This window comes from Hippopotamus amphibius, chromosome 15 (assembly GCF_030028045.1).
Source record: "Hippopotamus amphibius kiboko isolate mHipAmp2 chromosome 15, mHipAmp2.hap2, whole genome shotgun sequence".
Classification (NCBI taxonomy): Eukaryota; Metazoa; Chordata; class Mammalia; order Artiodactyla; family Hippopotamidae; genus Hippopotamus; species Hippopotamus amphibius.
The window spans coordinates 9,351,281-9,369,798 of NC_080200.1; the positions used below are offsets into that span (position 1 = coordinate 9,351,281).

At 39.1% G+C, this 18,518-nt stretch overlaps 1 protein-coding gene across 1 annotated transcript; it reads left to right on the plus strand.

Moving 5' to 3' along the window:
- The first annotated feature begins 681 nt into the window (after positions 1 to 681).
- Positions 682 to 1,602, plus strand: LOC130836848 (olfactory receptor 7D4-like). Its single transcript, XM_057709454.1, has one exon. The coding sequence runs from the start codon at positions 682 to 684 to the stop codon at positions 1,600 to 1,602; it is 921 nt and encodes a 306-aa protein (XP_057565437.1).
- The last annotated feature ends 16,916 nt before the right edge of the window (positions 1,603 to 18,518 follow it).

Consider the following 18,518-nt stretch of genomic DNA (forward strand, 5'->3'; position numbering starts at 1 on the left):
ACCTTGCACTTACTGCCACACCTGGCTTAGTGGTTCAGTACACAGGTTCTTCACAACACTAGGGATGGTCATCCCCAAACCCCAGACCCTTGGTTGATGGACCCATCAAGTCCACCCCCTCAGATTATTAACCAAAACAGAAAGTTTTCTTTCCAAGCTCCTAGGGGCAAGCTGTTTGGCCAGATTGGGCCAAACACCACTCTGATCAAATTAATTGTTGTCAGGGGACAGTGGGACAAGAGAACCAGCAACACACATGGATTTATTAAAATACTAAATAAATGTGGGAAAAGGTAGAATTATCTAAGAGGCAAATTTCAGTCCTGCAAAGGAAAGAATGTTCAAACCATTGATGTGCTACACCTGAAATGGGCTGATGCTGAGCTGGACACCACAAAGGTTGATGGTCTATTGAGATAGATCCTGAAGGCAATGACTAATTTGTGATAAAAGTCAGAGGGTGGGAATAGATTTTCCCCAAAATGATACCTGTGTAAGATAATGGCATTTGTAAACCCTCTTAGTGAATGAATACTAAATTGTTAGCCAAGGTGTGTATTTTTCCTGTTTTTTTTTGGGGGGGGAGGGTCATTAATATAATAAAGTGTTTTTACATTTGAGGACTCCTGTTTGTTTTAATTAGCACTGCTTTGTCAGTTACCTGGCGAAATTATCAGCTACATGGATGCAGGAAATCAGACAGGTGTCTCACAATTCCTCCTCCTGGGCCTCTCAGAGGATCCTGAACTGCAGCCCCTCCTCTTTGGTCTGTTCCTGTCCATGTACATGGTCACTGTGCTTGGAAACCTGCTCATCATCCTGGCCATCAGCTCTGACTCCCACCTCCACACCCCCATGTACTTCTTCCTCGCCAACCTGTCCTTTGTAGACATCTGTTTCATCTCCACCACCATCCCAAAGATGCTGCTGAACATCCAGGCACAGAGCAAAGACATCTCCTACATAGGATGCCTCACTCAGGTGTACTTTTTCATGGTTTTTCTTGGAATGGATGATTTTCTCCTGACTGTGATGGCCTATGATCGGTTTGTGGCCATCTGCCACCCCCTGCACTACATGGTCATCATGAACCCACATGTCTGTGCCTTCCTGGTTCTGATGTGTTGGTTCATCATTTTATCCATCTCCCTGTTTCATATTCTACTGATGATGCAGCTGACCTTCTGTACTGGCACTGAAATTCCACACTTCTTCTGTGAACTGGCTCAGGTTCTCAAGGCAGCCTGCTCAGACACCCTCATCAATGACATCTGTTTGTATGTGGCCACTGCCCTTCTCTGTGTATTTCCTCTCACTGGGATCCTCTTTTCTTACTCCCAGGTTGTCTCCTCCTTTATGAAGATGGCCTCCACTGAAGGCAAGTACAAAGCATTTTCCACCTGTGGGTCTCACCTCTCTGTGGTTTCCCTGTTCTATGGGACAGGCCTGGGGGTCTACTTCACTTCTTCTGGGACTCATTCTTCCCAGAGAAGCTCTGTTGCATCAGTGATGTACACTGTGGTCACCCCCATGCTGAACCCCTTCATCTACAGCCTGAAGAACAAGGATGTGAAGGGGGCCCTGGGAAGGCTCCTCAGTTGAGGTCCCCCTTGTCCAAGATGAGCCACGGATCTCAGAAATAAGTGGACACTGTGGGCCCCAAAGGCCAGTGTTGTAAATTTAAATCTCCTGGTTCTTTTTCTTCCTTAAAAGACCTGTTCATTTCTTCTATTCCCAAAGCACACATGACTCCACTTTTTTTTTATTTTTATTTTTTGTATTAGTTCTCCACAACAATCTCCTCAGTAATTCCTTTTTGAATTTTTTCCTTATATGCTATTCCTAAAATTCCATGTTTGATCAGCTTTCTTGCAGCCATCCTTACCATATCTAATGTTGGATTTAAAGCACTCAAGTGCTGCCATGGTTGCCCCCAAATTATCCTCTCAAACAATGGTGTTCTTCACCTTCACTTGGTCGTGTGCTTGTTTTTCCCAGAAGAAATGGGATGAAAATCATTCAATAGTCATAACAAAATGCTTCCCATTTCAGAATTGTGTTTGTTTATTCATGTGTGACTTTATACCATCTTGAAAACATTTCTGAGATATTTTCTCTTATTCACCCCACTTTTCAAAAGAAGAGATTGAGATAGACATAGACTATAAGCTGACTGACTGACACTGACTCTGCCATCCTACTTTTCACAGGAACAGTGATGTGATTCTCAACTTCAAAGTAGGAATCTAGATTTGAAAGCTGAGTTTTTAAGATGATTCATGGTAATATACTGCATAGGAAAACTCTGAGATGATGCTTCATATTTCATAATCCTGCCTTCCACTCTTAAAATTTGACCTGTATTTTCAATCATGGTAATTTTAAGATACACCCTCTAAGATCCTAAAACACATAATGATGAATCCAAATAAAAGAGTTATTTCCTCACATGGCTTACCCTTTTTTTCTGTGACTCTCTGGAGGTGCCATCAGGAATGGCAGTTATGCATTTGTGGAAAGTGCTCAGAACTTAGCTCACTCTTTGAGGATAATGTTGCTAGAATTGACTCTGCAGTGAAGGATGGAGTAGGAGATGGTGTCAACATTCCTCCCACAGTCCCTGGGGTCCTCTCAACATCTCCATTGCATGACTACAGATGGCCAGCACAAGCTGAAACATACTTTGCCTAATATGTGGTGACAGAAGTGACAGGGAATTATGCCCCATCAGAGACAGCCCTTGATGGAGAGGTGTGGGGTATACCATGCCTCTCATCTTTTAGCTTGTGTAATTCTGAGGTTTGAATTTTGTACCATTTTCCAGAATTTCCTCACAGAATGAAAACTCTGCTTATTTACTGTGGTAGCTGACAATGCAAGCTTTACTGGATGTATTTTCCTCCTGTGTTGTCTTCTCCTCTCTCCCATGCATGTTCCTTTCCCCTTCCAATGAAGTGCTTGCACATGAATCCCTGGCTCAGCATCTTCTTCTGTGGGAACCCAAACTAGCACAGGTGATAAAGATGGATTTATCAAGGGGACTTCACTGGAGGTGCAGTGGTTAAGACTCTGTGCTTCCACTGTAGGGGGCATAGGTTCCATCCCTGGTCAGAGAACTAAGATCCTGCATGCCCTCCCAGTGTGGTGAAAAACAAAAAACAAAACCAAAAATGAACCAACCAACCAACCAGACAAACAAAAGAAATGAAACAACAACAACAAAAAAGACATTTACTAAGACAATGTCATGAAAGGAGTTAGGGACTTTGGAGGGAAAAAAAAAGAAACTAATTACGGGGGACATAGTAAAGACTTCAAACTTTCACAAAAATCATAATTTGTTCAAGAGGAAAGACTTCTTTGATGTGGCTTCAATTTACTTTGATTTCATTGTTTAATTTAATGTGCATTTATTTTCAACTGTGTACAAATTGAGTAGGGGACCAGAGAGGCACACGTGGTTGCAAGGCAGAGTGGTGAGCCTAATAATTCTTGTGTGTAGTAGATCTTGTTGAAAATAAAGGTCAACATTTTCAACTCACTTGGAGTAATTCCAGGAAAAGTTCTTTAACATTTTATTTTTTAACATTTTATTGAAGTATAATTTACATACATGAAGTTTACCCATCACTAATGTAAATCCAACAATTTCAGGAAAAGTATAGTTATGTGATCATCACCACAATCCAGTTTTAGAATATTTCTATCACTTCAAAAAGTACCCTTGTGCCCATTTGCAGTTAACTCCCACTCCCACCTCAGCCCTAGGAAACCACTTATTTTTGTTGAAGAAATTTGCCTTTGCATGATATTTTATGTAAATGGAATCATATAGTATGTGATTTTTTATATTTGGCTTCTCCTATTTTGCATATTTGTGAGAGTCATCCAGGTGGAAGTATGGGTCAATATTTGATTTCTTTGAATTACAGAATAGTATTCTATTGTATGTATACAGCACTTTTTACTTATCCATTTAGCAGTTGATATACATTTGGGTATTTCTCATTTAGGTTTATTATGAATAATGCTGCTGTGAACAGATGTGCCTCTGTCCTTGTGTTGACACCCATTTTCATTCCTCTTGCAGTGCAGTTACTAAGTCATACGGTATATTGATGTTTAACTTTTTAAGACACTGACAAACAATTTTCCAAAGTGGCTGCAGCAATTTACTGCAGTTATTTGCTGAAATAACAAGTTGCCATAAGTCTAGTGGCTTAAAATGACACAAATTTATTATCTTACGATTCTGGAGGTCAGAAATCTAACTTGTTTTAGCAGGGATGCCTTCCTTCTGGTGGCTCTAGAGGAGAATCTGTTTCTTTGTCTGTTCCAAATTCTAGAGGCCCCCTGTATTCACTGACTTGTGACCCCTTCCTACATCTTCAAAATCAGCAACATAGCATCTTCAAATCTCTCTCTAGCCATCCTGCCTTCCTCTTATCAGGAAATTTGTGATTATATTGAGCCCTCCTAGGTGATATAGGATAATCGCCTCATCTCAAGAACCTTAACTTAATTTCTTCTGGAAAGTGCCTTTTCCCTTCTATGGCAACACATTTACAGTTTCTGGAGATTAGTAGACATTTTTGGGAGGATGTTATTAAACCTACAACAGGAGGTGTATGATTTAGAATTTGCCAATAATTGATCAGTAAGGCCTTGATCTGAGAAGGTAGAAGGTCTGTCATGGTGCTCCTGATTTTCATTGGGAAAGATCATCCCACAGTCCACCTAAAAATAAGGTGCACCAGATAGGTCTGCTTTGGTGGCAAGTGTCAGAAATGAGAATTTCCTGATGCATCTAAACATGGTTGAGCAGAGGCTCAGCTGGACATTGGTACAAACGGACACAGGGATTCAAACACCATGAGGATTTCCCTTCAGATTATCAGCTTTATTTTCTCAGACTGTCTACTTCCAGTAGCTGGAAGAAGACATGGAAGCTAGCAGCTCTCAGAACTCATACGTGGTAGCTTCACTGCTAAAGAAGAACTGAATATATTTCAAACTCTCAGGAATTATATGTATGTATAATATATATAAAATATATATAATTGTAATTATCAGTAATATATTATGATAATTATATGTCATAATATATTGTAATATATCATAATTATAATATATCATAATATATATACATATCAGAAAATAATTCTGATTGGTACAATCATATTTTCTGTCTGCCTTGGACCAGTCAACTGTGGTCAAGAGACAATGTGACTGGCAGCCCATTCAGACCCACAGTCACTTATTCAATTTATCAAACCTATTTTTACTGAGTATTTACTATGTGCCAGTCATTATTTTAGGCTCAAGTACCGTAGGATAAAGAGGATCAGGAATACGGGGAGGGCTTATTGTCCTAGTGAAAAGGATGGTCTTAGTAAACCTCATTGAGAAAGTTACATTTGTGAAGATGGTGAATGACTTAGGTGAGTGGCATCTGTGGAGAGAGTGCCCCAGGCAAAGGGCAAGTTTAATACAAAGATCCTGAGGTGGGAGGTTGCCTGGGGGCAATGTATCTGGGGCAGAGCAAGTGAGGGGGAGCTTGAAGAGGAGGGGGACAGGTTCCAGGGGCTGATCATGTGAGGCTTTCTCTGCCATCGAAGGACATTTGCTTTCATCTTTTCTGAGTGATGTGAGGAATAATGGTAGGATTTTGCAAAGACATAGGACGTGATTAGGAATTTTGAAAGATTATTCTGGATGCTGGGTTGAACATGGGTTGTAGGGTGTGTGGAAGTCTGCTTGGAGGCAAACCAGGTGAGATGTAGGTGGGTAGGGCCAAGGTGGGGATAGCAGTGTAAAGGTTGAGAATTGGTCAGTTTAGCTGTATTTTGAAGGCAGAGTCAAAAGGATTTGCTTTCAGGTAGGATACAGGTGTGAGAGAAAGAGAGGGGACAAGAATAACTCCAGGGTTGGGGCCTGAACAACTGAAAAAATGGAATTGCATCCATGAGACAGGGAGGGTGAGGATGGAGAAAATTTGGGAAAGAAAGGGGGCATCAGAGATTCAGGGTTGAAATGTCAAAATTAAGATATATCAAATGGATAAAACTTATATGATTCCACTTCTATGAGGTAGCAAGAGGCAGAAAATAGAATGGTGGTTTCTAGGGGCTGGAGGAAGGGAGGAAATAGAATTAGTGTTTAATGGGTACAGAGATTCAGTTTGGGAAGACGGAAAAGATTTGGAGACAGATGGTGGTGATGGTTGTCCAACGATGTGAATGTGCTTAATGCCAAGGGTACAGAATTGTACACTTAAAATGACTAAGATGAAGATGGATCCAAAAATAATATTGCTGTGATTTATATCAAAGTGTGTTCTGCCTATGTTTTCCTCTAAGAGTTTTGTAATATCTGGCCTTACATGTAGATCTTTAATCCATTTTGAGTTTATTTTTGTGTATGGTGTTAGGAAGTGTTCTAATTTCATTCTTTCACATGTAGCTGTCCAGTTTTCCCAGCACCACTTATTGAAGAGGCTGTCTTTTTTCCATTGTATATTCCTGCCTACTTTGTCAAAGATAAGGTGCCCATATGTGCTTGGGTTTACATCTGGGTTCTCTATTATGTTCCATTGATCTATATTGCTGTTTTCATGCCAGTACCATACTGTCTTTTTTTTTTTAATTTTATTTATTTATTTATTATTTTTTCGGGGGTACATCAAGTTCAATGAACTGTTTTTATACACATATCCCCGCATTCCCTCCCTTCCTTGACTCCCCTCCACCTCGAGTCCACCCCACCCTCCCCGCCGCAGTCCTCTAAGGCATCTTCCATCCTTGAGTTGGACTCCCTTTGTTATACAATAACTTCCCACTGACTATCTATTTTACAGTTGGTAGTATATATATGTCTGTGCTACTCTCTCACTTCATCTCAGCTTCCGCTTCACCCCCCGCCCCCTCCCAAATCTCGAGTTCACCAGTCCATTCTCTGTATCTGCGTCCTTGTTCCTGTCATTGAGTTCATCAGTACCATTTTTAGATTCCGTATATGTGAGTTAGCATACAATATTTCTCTTTCTGATTGACTTCACTCTGTATGACAGACTGTAGTTCTATCCACCTCATGACATATAGCTCCATCTCATCTCTTTTTATAGCTGAGTAATATTCCGTTGTGTATATATGCCACATCTTCTTTATCCATTCATTTGTTGATGGGCATTTCGGTTGCTTCCATGTCCTGGCTATTGTAAATAGGGCTGCAATAAACATTATGGTACAAGTTTCTTTTGGGATTATGGTTTTCTTTGGGTATATGCCCAGTAGTGGGATTACTGGATCACATGGTAGTTCTATTTGTAGTTTTTTAAGGAACCTCCAAATTGTTTTCCATAGTGGCTGTACCAACTTACATTCCCACCAACAGTGCAAGAGAGTTCCCTTTTCCCCACACCCTCTCCAACATTTGTTGTTTCCAGACTTTGTGATGATGGCCATTCTGATTGGTGTGAGGTGATACCTCATTGTGGCTTTAACCTGCATTTCTCTGATGATTAGTGATGTTGAGCATCTTTTCATGTGTTTGTTGGCCATCTGTATGTCTTCTTTGGAGAAATGTCTATTTAGGTCTTCTGCCCATTTGTGGATTGGGTTATTTGCTTTTTTGGTATTAAGCTTCATGAGCTGCTTGTATATTTTGGAGATTAATCCTTTGTCCGTTGTTTCATAGGCAACTATTTTTTCCCATTCTGAGGGTTGCCTTTCAGCCTTGTTTATGGTTTCTTTCACTGTGCAAAAGCTTTTAAGTTTCATGAGGTCCCATTTGTTTATTCTTGATTTTATTTCCATGATTCTAGGCGATGGGTCAGAAAGGATGTTGCTTTGATGTATGTCATAGAGTGTTCTGCCTATGTTTTCCTCTAGGAGTTTGATAGTGTCTGGCCTTACATGTAGGTCTTTAATCCATTTGGAGTTTATTTTTGTGTATGGTGTTAGGAAGTGTTCTAATTTCATTCTTTCACTTGTAGCTGTCCAATTTTCCCAGCACCACTTATTGAAGAGGCTGTCTTTTTTCTATTGTATATTCGTGCCTCCTTTGTCAAAGATAAGGTGCCCATATGTGTTTGGGCTTACTTCTGAGTTCTCTATTCTATTCCATTGATCTTCCTTTCTATTTTTGTGCCAGTACCATACTGTCTTGATCACTATGGCCTTGTAGTATAGTGTGAAGTAAGGAAGCCTGATTCCACCAACTCCATTTTTCCTTCTCAAGATTGCTTTGGCTATTCGGGGTCTATTGCGTTTCCATACAAATCGTAAGATTTCTTGTTCTAGTTCTGTGAAAAATGCCATTGGTAATTTGATAGGGAGTGCATTGAATGTGTAAATTGTTTTGGATAGTACAGTCGTTTTCACTATGTTGATTCTTCCAATCCAAGAACATGGGATGTCTCTCCATCTGTTTGTATCATCTTTGATTTCTTTCATGAGTGTCTTAAAGTTTTCTGCATACAAGTCTTTTGCCTCTTTAGGCAGATTTATTCCTGTGGATTTATTCTTTTTGTTGCGATGGTAAATGGGAGAGTTTTCTTAATTTCTCTTTCTGCATTTTCATTGTTAGTGTATAGGAATGCAAGAGATTTCTGTGCATTAATTTTGTATCCTGCCACTTTACTAAATTCATTGATTAGTTCTAGCAGTTTTCTGGTAGAATCTTTAGGGTTTCCTATGTATGATGTCATGTCAACTGCAAAGAGTGACAATTTTACTTCTTCTTTTCCAATTTGGATTCCTTTTATTTCATTTTCTTCTCTGATTGCTGTGGCTAAAACTTCCAAAACTATGTTGAATAATAATGGTGAGAGTGGACATTCTTGTCTTGTTCCTGTTCTTAGAGGGAATGCTTTCAGTTTTTCACCATTGAGAATGATGTTGGCTTTTGGTTTCTTATATATGGCTTTTATTATGTTGAAGTAATTTCCTTCTATGCCCATTTTTTGGAGAGTTTTTTTTTTTTATCATAAATGGATGTTGAATTTTGTCAAAAGCTTTTTCTGCATGTGTTGAGATTATCATATGGTTTTTTTTTTTAATTTTTTTAATTATTTTTTTTGGGGGGTACACCAGGTTCAATCAACTGTTTTTATACACATATCCCCATATTCCCTCCCTTCCATGACGCCCCCCCTCGAGTCCCCCCCACCCTCCCTGCCCCAGTCCTCTAAGGCATCTTCCATCCTCGAATTGGACTCCCTTTGTTATACAACAACTTCCCACTCACTATTTTACAGTTGGTAGTATATATATGTCTGTGCTACTCTCTCGCTTCGTCTCAGTTTCCCTTTCACCCCCCGCCCCCTCCCATACCTCGAGTTCTCCAGTCCATTCTCTGTATCTGCATCCTTGTTCTTGTCACTGAGTTCATCAGTACCATTTTTAGATTCCGTATATGTGAGTTAGCATACAATATTTGTCTTTCTCTTTCTGACTTACTTCACTATGTATGACAGATTGTAGTTCTATCCACCTCATGACATATAGCTCCATCTCATCCCTTTTTATAGCTGAGTAATATTCCATTGTATATATATGTCACATCTTCTGTATCCATTCATTTGTTGATGGGCATTTAGGTTGCTTCCATGTCCTGGCTATTGTAAAGAGTGCTGCAATAAACATTATGGTACAAGTTTCTTTTGGGATGATGGTTTTCTTTGGGTATATGCCCAGGAGTGGGATTACTGGATCATATGGTAGTTCTATGTGTAGTTTTTTAAGGAACCTCCAAATTGTTTTCCATAGTGGCTGTACCAACTTACAGTCCCACCAACAGTGCAGGAGAGTTCCCTTTTCTCCACACCCTCTCCAACATTTGTTGTTTCCAGACTTTGTGATGATGGCCATTCTGATTGGTGTGAGGTGATACCTCATTGTGGCTTTGACTTGCATTTCTCTGATGATGAGTGATGTTGAGCATCTTTTCATGTGTTTGTTGGCCATCTGTATGTCTTCTTTGGAGAAATGTCTATTTAGGTCTTCTGCCCATTTGTGGATTGGGTTATTTGCTTTTTTGGTATGAAGCTGCATGAGCTGCTTGTATATTTTGGAGGTTAATCCTTTGTCCGTTGTTTCATAGGCAATTATTTTTTCCCATTCTGAGGGTTGCCTTTTAGTCTTGTTTATGGTTTCTTTCACTGTGCAAAAGCTTTTAAGTTTCATGAGGTCCCATTCGTTTATTCTTGATTTTATTTCCATGATTCTAGGAGGTGGGTCAAAAAGGATGTTGCTTTGATGTATGTCAAAGAGTGTTCTGCCTATGTTTTCCTCTAGGAGTTTGATAGTGTCTGGCCTTACATGTAGGTCTTTAATCCATTTGGAGTTTATTTTTGTGTATGGTGTTAAGAAGTGTTTTAATTTCATTCTTTTACATGTTGCTGTCCAATTTTCCCAGCACCACTTCTTGAAGAGGCTGTCTTTTTTCCATTGTATACTCATGCCTCCTTTGTCAAAGATAAGGTGCCCATATGTGTTTGGGCTTACTTCTGAGTTCTCTATTCTATTCCATTGATCTTCCTTTCTATTTTTGTGCCAGTACCATACTGTCTTGATCACTATGGCCTTGTAGTATAGTTTGAAGTCAGGAAGCCTGATTCCACCAACTCCATTTTTCCTTCTCAAGATTGCTTTGGCTATTCGGGGTCGTTTGCGTTTCCATACAAATCGTAAGATTTCTTGCTCTAGTTCTGTGAAAAATGCCATTGGTAATTTGATCGGGATTGCATTGAATCTGTAAATGGCTTTGGATAGTACAGTCATTTTCATGATGTTGATTCTTCCAATCCAGGAACATGGTATGTCCCTCCATCTGTTTGTGTCATCTTTGATTTCTTTCATCAATGTCTTAAAGTTTTCTGCATACAGATCTTTTGCCTCCTTAGGCAGGTTTATTCCTAGGTATTTTATTCTTTTGGTTGCAATGGTGAATGGGAGAGTTTCCTTCATTTCTGTTTCTGCTCTTCCATTGTTCGTGTATAGGAATGCAAGAGATTTCTGTGCATTAATTTTGTATCCTGCTACTTTACTAAACTCATCAATGAGTGCTAGCAGTTTTCTGGTAGAGTCTTTAGGGTTTTCTATATATAATATCATGTCATCTGCAAAGAGTGACAATTTGACTTCTTCTTTTCCAATTTGGATTCCTTTAATTTCTTTTTCTTCTCTGATTGCTGTGGCTAACACTTCCAAAACTATGTTGAATAACAGTGGTGAGAGTGGACACCCTTGTCTTGTTCCTGTTCTTAGAGGGAATTCTTCCAGTTTTTCTTCATTGAGAACAATGTTGGCTTTTGGTTTTTCATATATGGCTTTTATTATGTTGAGGTAATTTCCTTCTATGCCCATTTTCTGGAGAGCTTTTATCATAAATGGATGTTGAACTTTGTCAAAAGCTTTTTCTGCATCTATTGAAATGATCATATGGTTTTTATCTTTCAATTTGTTGATATGATGTATCACGTTGATTGATTTGTGTATATTGAAGAATCCTTGCATCCCAGGGATAAACCCCACTTGATCGTGGTGTATGATTTTTTTAATGTGCTGTTGCAGTCTGTTAGCTAGTATTTTGTTGAGGATTTTTGCATCTATATTCATCAGTGATATTGGTCTGTAGTTTTCTTTTTTTGTGACATCTTTGCCTGGTTTTGGTATCAGGGTGATGGTAGCCTCGTAGAATGAGTTTGGGAGTGCTCCGCCTTCTGCAATATTTTGGAAGAGTTTGAGAAGGATAGGTGTTAACTCTTCTCGAAATGTTTGATAGAATTCGCCTGTGAATCCATCTGGTCCTGGGCTTTTGTGTGTTGGGAGGTTTTTAATCACTGCCTCAATTTCTGTACTTGTGATTGGTCTGTTCATGGTTTCTATTTCTTCCTGGTTCAGTCTTGGAAGATTGTATTTTTCTAAGAATGTATCCATTTCTTCCAGGTTATCCAATTGATTGGCATAGAGTTGCTTGTAGTAGTCTCTCATGATGTTTTGTATTTCTGAGGTGTCCGTTGTTACTTCTCCTTTTTCATTTCTAATTCTGTTGATTTGCATCTTCTCCCTTTTTTTCTTGATGAGTCTGGCTAATGGTTTATCAATTTTGTTAATCTTCTCAAAGAACCAGCTTTTAGTTTCATTTATTTTTCTTATGGTTTCTTTCCTTTCTTTTTCATTTATTTCTGCTCTGATCTTTATGATTTCTTTCCTTCTGCTCACTTTGGGGTTTCTTTGTTCTTCTTTCTCTAGTTGTTTGAGGTGTAAGGTTAGGTTGTTTATTCGATCATTTTCTTGTTTCTTAAGGTAGGACTGGATTGCTATAAACTTCCCTCTTAGAACTGCTTTTGCTGCATCCCATAGGTTTTGGGTTGTTGTGTTTTCGTTGTCATTTGTTTCTAGATATTTTTTGATTTCCTCTTTGATTTCTTTAGTGATTCCTTGGTTGTTTAGGAGTGAATTGTTTAGCCTCCATGTGTTTGTATTTTTTGCAGTTTTTTTCCTGTAATTGATATCTAGTCTCATGGCGTTGTGGTCTGAGAAGATGTTTGATATGATTTCAATTTTCTTGAATTTGCCGAGGTTTGATTTGTGACCCAAGATGTGATCTATCCTGGAAAATGTTCCATGTGCACTTGAGAAGAAAGTGTAGTCTGTCGTTTTTGGATGGAATGTCCTATAAATATCAATTAAGTCGAGATGGTCTAATGTGTCATTTAAAGTTTGTGTGTCTTTATTTATTTTCTGTTTGGATGATCTGTCCATTGATGTAAGTGGGGTGTTCAAGTCTCCCACTATTATTGTGTTACTGTCGATGTCCCCTTTTATAGCTGTTAGCATTTGCCTTATGTATTGAGGTGCTCCTATATTGGGGCATAGATATTTACCATTGTGATATGTTCTTCTTGGATGGATCCCTTGATCATTATGTAGTGCCCTTCCTTGTCTCTTTTAATAGTCTTTACTTTCAAGTCTAATTTGTCTGATATGAGTATTGCTACTCCAGCTTTCTTTTGACTTCCATTTGCATGGAATATCTTTTTCCATCCCTTCACTTTCAGTCTATATGTATCCCTTGGTCTGAAGTGGGTTTCTTGTAGGCAGCATATAGAAGGGTCTTGTTTTTGGATCCATTCAGCCAGTCTGTGTGTTTTGGTTGGAGCATTGAATCCATTTACATTTAAGGTGGTTATTGACATGTGTGTTCCAATTACCATTTTCTGAATTGTTTTGGGTTTGTATTTGTAGGTGTTTTCCTTTTCTTGTGTGTCCTACTTAGAGAAGTTCCTTTAGCACTTGTTGTAAGGCTGGTTTGGTGGTGCTGAATTCTCTTAACTTTTGCTTGTCTGGAAAGCTTTTGATTTCTCCCTCAAATCTGAATGAGATTCTTGCTGGGTAGAGTATTCTTGGCTGTAGGTTTCTCTCTTTCAGGACTTTCAGGATATCCTGCCATTCCCTTCTGGCCTGCAGAGTTTCTGTAGAAAGGTCAGCTGTTATCCTGATGGGTTTTCCCTTTTATGTTGTTTGTTGCTTTTCTCTTGCTGCTTTTAATATTTTTTCTTTGTGTTTAATTGTTGTTAGTTTGATTAATATGTGTCTTGGTGTATTTCTCCTTGGGTTTATTCTGTATGGGACTCTCTGTGCTTCTTGGACTTGGTGAATTATTTCCTTTCCCATGTTGGGGAAGTTTTCCACTAGAACGTCTTCAAAGATTTTCTCAGACCCTTTCTTGTTTTCTTCTTCTTCTGGGATGCCTATATTTCGAATGTTGGTACGTTTAAGGTTATCACTGAGGTCTCTGAGGCTGTCTTCTAGTCTTTTTATTTTTTTTCTTTTTCCTGCTCTGTGGCGTTTATTTCTCCCATTCTATCTTCCAACTCACTTATTCGTTCTTCTGCCTCAGTCATTCTGCTGGTTATAGCATCTAGAGTATTTTTAATTTCCGTTATTTTGTTATCCATTGCTGTTTGTTTTTCTGAGTTCTTATGAACTGTTTCTAGTACTTTCTCTATTTTGTTATCGAGATTTTGTATCATTTTGACTATCATTACTCTAAATTCTTTTTCAGGCATTTTTCCTATTTCCTCCTCATTTATTTGGTCTTGTGGGTTTTTTTCCTGCTCCTTTGCCTGCATGGTGTTTCTTTGTTCCCTCATGGTTGTCCAAGCTTTTGGGGTTGCTTGTCCTGGTGATAGAGGTGTTTACAGAAGACTGTCCAAGCCTCAGACTAATGTCCAAGTATTGGATTAAACGAATATTAAGTCTAGGAAACACATACATGTAGAAGACACACAACTATTGAATCCGTTAGGACATAAGGCTCTAGAAAGACCTGACAGAACCCCAGTGTGCTATCAGATATTCAAAGAGAAATCCAGCAGAAATTGACAACTGAAACAGAACAAATCAGAGACAAAAGCAAAAGCAAACAAACAACAAATAACACCCTACACATAGAAACATCAATCCAGGGAGATTTTGTAAGCTAGGATCAAATATAGAAATGAGCTGGAGTACCACCAGAGAGAATGGAGATGCTCAGAATGTAATTAGACAACTGTACTAAGAACTAAGATAAAGACAAAAGCCTAATATTAAATACCAAGGCAGTGCATCATCTGGAGAATAGAGCAAGGAGTCTGAGCAGACCGATAGTGTTGCTTATAAGTATGTTAAGATAAAATACACTTAAAATGGCTGGAAGAAAGGGGAACAGAAGAGCGTAATGTGGTTGGAAATATGCAAAGAAAAAGAAAGGAATTGAAATGTATAAAAGAAAGGGATGAAAGGAAAGTATGAAAGATATTTTGTCCGTACTACCAAAAACTTAGTTAGATATAGAAGTATATAAAAAGGCAAAAAAAAAAAAATAAAAATAAAAATAAAAAAAGAATAAAAAATATCCTTAAAAAATTATGTTGTAAAATTTGTAGATCCCTTAGGGCTAAGATCGTATTTAATAAATCAAAAAAAAAAAAAAAAAAAAAAAAAAAAAAAAAAGAGAGAGAGAGAAAGAAAAAAAGAAAAAAAAATCCAGAACTGATCCCAGAATGGACCAGTTCAATAGGTATTGATACTACTATTTCTGTTTCCTTAGCGTCTCAGGTGTAAGTGTCCTTCTCCTTGCCTTGGGTTTTTTTTTTTTTTTGCGTTATTCTGTGACCAGCAGAGGTTCCTTTATTGTTCGTCTGTAAGCCTCGGTGTGTGGGGAGGGAGAGGGTACAATAGCGGCTCCTTCTCCTGGGAGTGAGTGAGCAGTGGCGCACTGTTGTTTCAGTCAGGCTTGGAGGTGCCTGTTGCAGAGGGCGCTGGTGGCTCAGGCGTACACAGAAAGTCTTAGAGTTGGGCCTCTCTCGGGGTTTTTTCTTTTTGATGCTGTTTTTTTTTTTTTCTCTCAGCAGCCTCCCTGCTGCTGGCGTTGCAAGGAGTTTTAATCTAGCACCGCCCGAGCGCCTGAGGGTGCTTGTTATCCCTGAGCGCCTTAGGTGGCCCGCAGGGTGTCTCTCCACTGCCTGTTGCAGAGGCACCGAAAGAGAGGGAGAGGCTATGCGCGTGGCTCCTCCCCCCCGCCCGTGAGCCTGCAGCCTCCAGTCGCCATCATGGCCGGGCAGCTCTCAGGGACCGGCACTTCTCTCCGCAGACCTCCTCCCTCCTATCCTCTCGGTCCGTCACTCTACCGGCAACAATGTTTCTCACCCTGAACCAGCTCTCCGGTTCCCACGCTCCCACTCCTGGCCCCTCTGTTCAGCCACGGATCGATGTCTCGGTCCGGGAACACTGAGCTGTGCTGCGGACCCTCCGTATGTTTCTCACTCCCTCCCGTCTGCCACAGCTCCGCTGCTTCACCCTCTTTGAGCCCTCATAGATGCCTCCCTACAGGCTATGTCGGGCTCCCCGCAGCCCTTTCTGGTGTCTGAGGCTGTCTGCTGGTGTTCAGCTGGTTCTCTGTGGGAATGACTGCGTCCTTCCATGCATTCCCAATGCATCTGTGGAGAGGGATGCACTCCACGTCTCTCTACTTCGCCGCCATCTTTTTTTCCTCCTATCATATGATTTTTATCCTTCAATTTGTTGATATGATGTGTCACATAATTGATTTGCATATATTGAAGAATTCTTGCATCCCAGGGATAAACCCCACTTGCTCATGGTGTATGATCTTTTTAATGTGCTGTTGGATTCTGTTACCTAGGATTTTTGCATCTATATTCATCAGTGGTATTTGCCTATAATGTTCTTTTTTTGTGACATCTTTGCCTGGTTTTGGTATCAGGGTGATGGTGGCCTCATAGAATGAGTTTGGGAATGTTCCTTCTTCTGCTATATTTTGGAAGAGTTTGAGAAGGATAGGTGTTAGCTCTTCTCTAAATGTTTGATGTAATTCGCCTGTGATGTCATCTGGCCCTGTGCTTTTGTTTGTTTGGAGATTTTTAATCACTGCCTCAATTTCCGTACTTGTGATTGGTCTGTTCATGTTTTCTATTTCTTCCTGGTTCAGTCTTGGAAGATTGTATTTTTCTAAGAATGTATCCATTTCTTCCAGGTTATCCAATTGATTGGCATAGAGTTGCTTGTAGTAGTCTCTCATGATGTTTTGTATTTCTGAGGTGTCCGTTGTTACTTCTCCTTTTTCATTTCTAATTCTGTTGATTTGTGTCTTCTCCCCTTTTTTCCTGATGAGTCTGGCTAATGGTTTAACATTTTTGTTTATCTTCTCAGAGAACCAGCTTTTAGTTTCATTGATCCTTGCTTTTGTTTCCTTCATTTCCTTTTCCTTTATTTTTGATCTGATCCTTATGATTTCTTTCCTTCTGCCCATTTTTGTTGTTGTTGTTCTTCTTTCTCTAATGGTTTTAGGTGTAATGTTAGGTTGTTTATTCGAGATTATTCTTGTTTCTTGAGGTAGGATTGTATTACTATAAACTTCCCTCTTAGAACTGCTTTTGCTGCATACCATAGGTTTTGGATCATCATGTTTTCATTATCTTTTGTTTGTAGGTATTTTTTGATTCCCTCTTTCAGTTCATCAGTGATTTCTTGACTGTTAAATAACATGTTGTTTAGCCTCCATGTGTTTGTATTTTTTCACAGTTTTTTTCCCCTGTAATTGATATGGAGTCTCATGGCGTTGTGGTCAGAGATGATATTTGATATGATTTCAATTTTCTTGAATTTACTGTGGCTTAATTTGTGACCCATGATGTGATCTGTCCTGGAGAATGTTCCCTGTGCACTTGAGAAGAAAGTTTATTCTGTAGATTTTGGATGAAATATCCTATAAATATCAGTTAAGTTGAGATGCTCTAATGTGTCACTTAGAGCTTGTGTGTCCTTATTTATTTTCTCTTTGGATGATCTGTCCATTGATGTAAGTGGGGTGCTTAAATCTCCTACTATTATTGTGTTACTGTTGATTTTCCCTTTCATGGCTGTTAGCATTTGCCTTATGTATTGAGGTGCTTCTATGTTGGGTACATAGATATTTACAATTGTTATATGTTCTTCTTGGATTGATCCCTTGATCATTATGTAGTGTCCTTCCTTGTCTCTTGTAATAGTCTTTACTTTAAAGTCTAATTTTTCTGATAAGAGTATTGCTACTCCAGCTTTCTTTTGACTTCCATTTGCATGGAGTATCTTTTTCCATCCCCTTACTTTCAGTCTATATGTGTCACTATGTCTAAAATGGATTTCTTATAGACAGCATATAGAGTGGTCTTATTTTCATATCCATTCAGCCAGTCTGTGTCTTTTGGTTGGAGCATTTAATACATTTACTTTTAAGGTGATTATTGACATGTGTGTTCCAATTACCATTTTCTTAGTTGTTTTGTGTTTGCTTTTTTAGGCCCGTTCCTTCTCTTATGTTTCCTGCCTAGAGAAGTTCCTTTAGCAATTGTTGTAAGGCTGGTTTGGTGGTGCCGAATTCTCTTAACTTTTGCTTGTCTGTAAAGCTTTTTATTTCTCCATTGAATCTGAATGAGATTCTTGCTGGGTAGAGTATTCTTGGCTGCAGGTTTTTCTCTTTTAAGATTTTCAGTATATTCTGCCATTCCCTTCTGGCCTGCAGAGTTTCTGCAGAAAGATCAACTGTTATCCTTATGGGTTTTCCCTTATATGTTATTTGTTGCTCTTCTGTTGCTGCTTTTAATATTTTTCTTTGTGTTTAATTTTCATTAGTTTGGGTAATACGTGTCTCGGTGTGCTTCTCCTTGGGTTTATTATGCATGGGACTCTCTGAGCTTCTTGGACTTGATTAACTATTTCCTCTCCCATGTTGGGGAAGTTTCCCACTATTATCTTTTCAAATATTTTCTCAGACCCTTTCTTTTTCTCTTATTCTTCTGAGATGCCTATGGTTCGAATGTTGCTATGCTAAATGTTGTCCCCAAAGTCTGAGACTGTCTTCCATAGTTTTTATTCTTTTTTCTTTTTCATGCTTTGTTCCAGTTATTTCCACCATTCTATCTTCCAACTCAGTTACTGGTTCTTCTGCCCCGGTTATTTTGCTGGTTG

What these genes read in the sequence shown, in the direction of transcription:
- LOC130836848 (XM_057709454.1), top strand. Translation starts at nt 682, where the DNA reads ATGGATGCAGGAAATCAGACAGGTGTCTCACAATTCCTCCTCCTGGGC.